Source organism: Solanum tuberosum, unplaced genomic scaffold (genome assembly GCF_000226075.1).
Source record: "Solanum tuberosum cultivar DM 1-3 516 R44 unplaced genomic scaffold, SolTub_3.0 scf00147, whole genome shotgun sequence".
Lineage (NCBI taxonomy): Eukaryota > Viridiplantae > Streptophyta > Magnoliopsida > Solanales > Solanaceae > Solanum > Solanum tuberosum.
In genome coordinates this window covers 475970-482167 of record NW_006239070.1, presented here as the reverse complement: position 1 = coordinate 482167, position 6198 = coordinate 475970, and the positions used below count along the sequence as shown (strand labels likewise).

General features: G+C 34.3%; 1 protein-coding gene and 1 pseudogene across 1 annotated transcript; both read right to left on the bottom strand.

Moving 5' to 3' along the window:
- Positions 1-569: 569 nt before the first annotated feature.
- Positions 570-2459, bottom strand: LOC102600934 (uncharacterized; annotated as a pseudogene).
- Positions 2460-2796: 337 nt separating this feature from the next.
- LOC102601614 (uncharacterized) lies at positions 2797-6113 on the bottom strand. The gene is made up of 2 exons (XM_006352235.2): positions 5799-6113; positions 2797-3959 (listed from the first exon to the last, which is right to left on the bottom strand). The coding sequence occupies exon 2, from the start codon at positions 3954-3956 to the stop codon at positions 2826-2828; it is 1131 nt and encodes a 376-aa protein (XP_006352297.1). The 5' UTR covers positions 3957-3959; positions 5799-6113; the 3' UTR covers positions 2797-2825.
- Between the last annotated feature and the right edge of the window lie 85 nt (positions 6114-6198).

Genomic DNA, 6198 nt, shown 5'->3' with positions numbered 1-6198 from the left:
CTAGGGTCAAGAGAAAAAAATAAGACATTTTGGAACGATGGGAATACTATTAGATCAGAGATTTAACGATAGGCAAAGTTACTCAATAACATATGGTATAAGGATAAATTTGACCATTTCTCCGGTTAAAAAGCTTCACTATAAGAAAAGTGTTGATTACCTGGGGATTTTCCTAGGGATAATACAGTAAATCCGCAGGTAATTTGATTACGTGCAAATTTTCTTGCAAAATGAAATCCGATGGAAAAACCTTCGTAGGTAACTCTTACCTGCGGATTTATACAATCCCTAGGTAATTTACCTGGGGAATTTAAATCCTCAGCTGTGTTACTTGCGGATTTATCTACATAACTAACGAAAATTCTTGCAAATTTTTTGCTAAAATTTCTTATAAAAACGAAATTTCTTGCAGATTTTCGTAGAAATATTTCGCAAGTGATTCCCCATGAAGATCCCCAAGTAAATCCATAGGAGTTTGGAAATGAAATTTTTTGAAACAAAAGGAAATTTCTTGCGGATATATATGAAAGTATTGCTCAAGATAATTCCAATGAAAAGAAACCCGCAAAAAACCAACAAAAAACACAATTCACGTTATATCACTTCATTCAACAAAAAAACAGAATTCATAATTCATAATTCCTATGAAAATAAACCTGCAAGATCAATAGTATATGATTCTTAAACATACAAAACAAAATACAACTCAAATTTGAATCCTAAATAGTACCATCAACTATCATAATCCCCATTTGAAGATGATGCGCTATAATGGTCAGAACCACTGTCATTCACGTTATCATGGGCAGAACCACTATCATTCACGCTATCAGAGTCATCACCACTTTCATTCTCACAAGCTTGATTGTCTTCTTGAGATGATTGCTCATTTGAAGATGATGCGTTGTATACATGTTTCTTTAATAAGTCCAATTCCCTCCTCATCCTCTTATTTTTGTGACTCTCTTTCTGCAGTTGAGCATATAAGTCGGCATTGGAAGCATTTACCTGAGCTTTAATCATCTCATCAGTTTCTCTCGATAAAGCTGATGTTGATTGTTTAGTACGATTGACTTTACAGATCGACCCAGGGATCCAAGACTTTTAACTCTTCCTTTTTTCTTTCCACCAACAGATTGCACCCAGATATCCATTTCTGTTAATTGAGAAGGTTGACCAGCTAAATTAGTTTCTCCTTCCGCAGCTGATGCACTTTGAGAAGCTAATAATTCTTGTTTCTTTCTTTCAAAAGTATTCTGCATCAAAACAAGTTATTTGAGACAATATTTAAAGGCAAATCTCTAGCTCTCACTATTAACTGGCAACCATCAAAAGCAATAAACTTATCAACATTGATATTAACAAATAAAATATGATTACATAATGCATATACTAGCATGGCATTTTATATAGAGTACTGCCAACTTCTTATTCTTTATACTTGAAAGTAAAAGTGTCGAGATGTTCTTCACTTATGATTGCTTTCACTTGGAAGACAACTACATCTACCACTAGTATCATTGCTGGAATTTTCACCCTGATTTTGCATGGTTTTCATTCACCGCTAGGCCACAATACTAATTGGCTACAACAAGATCAATCCATCTTCTTACTAAGATATTTAACACAACTTAAATAAAATATTTAATCTACAAAAGAATAGAGCGAACGAATACTTACATAAGCAGTTTCAGCTTTCTCATTTACCCAACTTTTATCACTTTTCTTGCGATGAGTTCGAAAATAAAATTCTGAAATTGATGGATCCTTTCCAGTAGATTATTTCTATAATGAAGGAAGATATTTGTGTTATCAATGTTGAGTATGATGTTATTTTCTTAAAAGAAATACATCTAAAAAGATTTATGATTACCATTCTCTTATAGATCACTCGATGAGGTATACAACCACCTGTATGAAGTGATGCACCAGCATTTGAATCACGGTTTTTTTTGTTTTGTTCGGACTTTATCTTGAATGCAGGAGACTCCCAGTGCCCCTTTATCTCCTTGAATACCGCATCCCCCATCCAATGTGGCTTCAGAGGCAAGTTTTTCCTAACATCTTGAAAAAGTTGTGTCATCCTTGCAGATGCCCTTTTCTCAAAATTACGTCTTATAGCATCAGTATAGTGAGGGAGCCATTTGAATTTTCTTCTGTATATAGCAAATAAAAACAACATTAGTTATACAAGCTCACACCACATGTATTAGACACTGGAGAATTGCTAGAGTGTTGCAAATGGTAATGTTATTCTGAGAGATTCTTTAACGGATGAAATAAGCTCGCTATTTCATTTGAGTTTGGAATAATATATATGATCTCTCACTGTCTAACCACATTCAAAGGTCACTGCTTAAAGATAAATGCAGAGAAGACAGTAAAGAAAAAACAAAAACAGACGTGTATGCACCCAAGTAGATTGATAGAAACATGCTTTACATAAATCTGATGCATTCTTGTTTCTTCTAAATTCATGATTGAGAGGCAAGAATTGCCGGTTACAATCAAACCAAGAAACTTTTCTTCCATTTTTCAAACTGAAAGTTTTTGTTTCATCCATACAAATTGGGCAAGCTAATTTACCTGATGTACTCCATCCCGACAGCATGCCATAAGCAGGAAAATCATTAATTGTCCACATCAATGCTGCTCGCATAAGAAAATTATGTTTCTTGGACATGTCATAAGTGACTGCACCATCCTTCCATAACTGTTGTAATTCATCTATTAACGGTTGAAGATACACATCAATTTTCTTTTTGGGATTATGAGGACCTGGAATAATCAATGTTAAGAACATATATGGGGCAGCCATACAAATATCAGGAGGAAGATTGTACGGTGTAACAATCACTGGCCAACAAGAGTATGATGATCCTGATTGGCCAAAAAGGAGTAAAACCATCAGAACAAAGACCAAGCCTAACATTTCTAGGCTCTACAACAAAGTCTGGATAAGTTCGATCAAAATTTTTCCATGATTCTCCATCCGAAGGGTGGCATAACACACCTTCTTCCCTGCAATTTTCATAGTGCCACCTCATGTGTTCAGCAGATCTTTTCGAAGCATATAATCGTTGAAGTCTAGGAATAAGTGGCAGGTAATGCATTGTCTTGTGTGGAATATTTTTCTTACCCTTCTTGCCCACACGCTTTTTATAACGAGGTTCTTTACAAAACTTACATTCTGTCATCTGTTTATCAGCCTTGTAATATAGCATACATCCATTAACACAACAATCAATTTTTTGGCTAGTTAGACCAAGCCCCGACACTAGCTTCTTCGCTCGGTAGTAATCAAGAGGTATCTTATTATCTAGAGAGCTTGTCTCTTTCATTAATTGAGCCATTGCATTAAAACAACTATGAGACATATTGTATTCAGATTTAATACTCATCATTCTAACAGCCACAGACAACTCTGAATATTCGCATCCATGCCATAAGGGATTCTGAGCTGAATTCAACATTTTGTAAAATCTGCTAGCACCTATATTCGGAGACTCTTCTACATTGGGTTCAACTTGATGACTAAATTCTACTGCAGCAGCAGCATCAATCATACCTACGTGTTCACAATTTTTTTCTAGAATGTTACATTGACTGCTTGAGGGTATGTCAAAGTCACATTCTTGATGACTACTTGAATCACCAAAATAGATATGTTCATTCAAATTAATTGAAGGGGCTTCCTCTCCATGTGACGTCCAATACCAATATCTTGGTGTGAATCCTTTTCGAAAAACATGCACATTAACTTCATCGGGTGTCAGATGCTTCATATTTTTACAACGCTTACAAGGACACCTTATAACTTTTTCAGACAAATACTTCTGTTGACTACAAGCAAATTTAATAAATTCATCCATTCCACTTATAAATTCATCAGTATATCCCGCTCGACTGGGGATTAGTCTATTTACCATCCATTTTCGATGCTCGGGAATTTTCATTTTCTGAACCAAAAAATAAATATGTTTGTAAACACATAAATAATGAAATTTAGTTACTGTATGGTTCAACAATGGTTGGGGAAAGCTACTAGTCAGTCACATGAACCTAAAAATATGCACATAAAAATACAAGAACAAAGACAAAAGAAAGCAACACAATAATTGCCTGAAAAGGAGCTACTTGAGAAACAAAACATAATTATTTGATCTATATACTTGATATCCCTGTTTAAATAATAAACTTGTCATCTCTGTCAGACAAGTAGATTCTTATATATCGAGCGAACTAGAAACTGATTTATCAAGTGAACCAGAAATGGACCTCGAATCAATTTATGTTCTAATTCATAAATAATAAATTTGTCATCTCTGTCAGTTCCCTCGTATACTTAGAGAGGAAACTGACTCTTAACAAGAGGGTGAATATAAAAAAAATAATCAGAATAGAGTATATGTGATTAATGGGTCAAAACCAAACATATAGAAAGACATATAAGGGCAAAGAGAAGAGTGGTATTGGTGTGTCTAGCATCACTATGATGTAGTCAGAACAAATTTTCTGTAAAATGGGATTTTACTAAAGCAAAGAGGAAAGCACACATAGTAGAATATAGACTGAATCAAAATGTGATGGAAATCATTACTTAAAAGAACCAGTCTTGAATACATTACACGCCCATAAGAAAGGAAAAGAAAAAAAGAAGCATTTCATACACTCTTTAATCATCTGAACAGAGAGTATATACAGCTAGCCCAAATATATTAATATCCTACCTACTGGAATAATCTCCAAAGCATTCTAATATGAGAACACACACAACATACATATGATGTCTTAACTGAAGCAAAGGTCTAAAAAGAATGAAATTGTAAGCTAATTCTCATAGATGTGTCAACTGAGTACTTTTGACCTTCACATTCTACTCATGGTCCAACAGACAACTTGGTTAGGAAACGGAATATAATCACAAAATGGCTTGGGTTGAATTAACTGAATTTTGGGTTGTTCCATCAAGTAAAGGAAACGGAACGAGGAACACGATCCAACATCAAGCAATCACATCACTAACAATTAGAATATAATCACTAAGTTTCAAGATTATGAATATATTCGTACTTCTAATTTTAGCTCTCCGTCAGATTGTACTTGACTCTATTACTCATTTGCAGTTATCCTTAAATGGTTAACATATAATTCATGTGCTGATTCCTCTCTAATAAAGTATGAACTATGAACAATAATAGACCAAATAAAGTATGAACTATGAATATAATCGTACTTCTAAGTTAAAGTATATAAGGCAAAAGTTGAAGGAGCTGAAGCCACACTTAAAATTGCTAAACAATAATAATTACAGAGGAGCCACAGAGTACAGTCCAACAGCCACAAGTGACCAAATTAAAATAGCAGTTGAGTTAAAGTAATAGTCGAGATGCTAGAACAAACATCATTTGTAGGATATTAAAATTCAATAATCTATAGAGAAGAAACATAATAAGGACATGCACTCATCTTCTCCAATATTGGTGGCAAGTTTACCCACCAACCAGCACCTATATGTATGGGTGTGGGCTGTACTTATCTATTTGACGATTACCTGAAGTGTGCACAGTTGATCCAAACACTGCTATCATAAACAAAAAACTAACAACATAACAAGCACCTAAGAAGAAATACAACTAATGAAAAAGAAAAAGGAGCTAAACTTAACACCGCAACAATCATTGGCCTCGATTGAAATTTTGATTTGCAAGAAAATTTCACTCGATTTTCATCCAAACTAAATCAGTAAGAAAAAATTTACAGATTAACTTCACAGAGATTGAAATTTGTAGATTAACCTCGATTTTTGGGTAGATTGGCAAGCAAATCTTCCGATCTATAGTCCTTTACTTCGAAAAAATCTGCTTGAAGAGAAGCATGAGGTCTTCTTGGAGAGTTTTGAGATGAGCTTGGAGATGAACTTTGGATGAGCTTGGAACTTGGAGCTACACCGATTGGAGCTTTGGAAAATCAGATCGTTTCCACCAGTGCTTCTGCATGTAAGTTTTGGAGAGAAACTTTAGTGGGTTTTGGAGAGAAGCTTCAGTGTAAAGTGAGTTAGAGAGAAGGAAAATGAGTATAATGGGTCTTACAATCACTTTCCAATTCCTAAAATTTTAATTGAGTTTTTAATTGGTCAATTATCCCAAAAAAAATATATATATAAGTGTAAAAAAATCTAATCATCTAAAAGATATA

Bases quoted from the DNA above. Each gene is read 5' to 3' on its own strand.
- LOC102601614 (XM_006352235.2), bottom strand. From the start codon at position 3,956: ATGAAAATTCCCGAGCATCGAAAATGGATGGTAAATAGACTAATCCCC.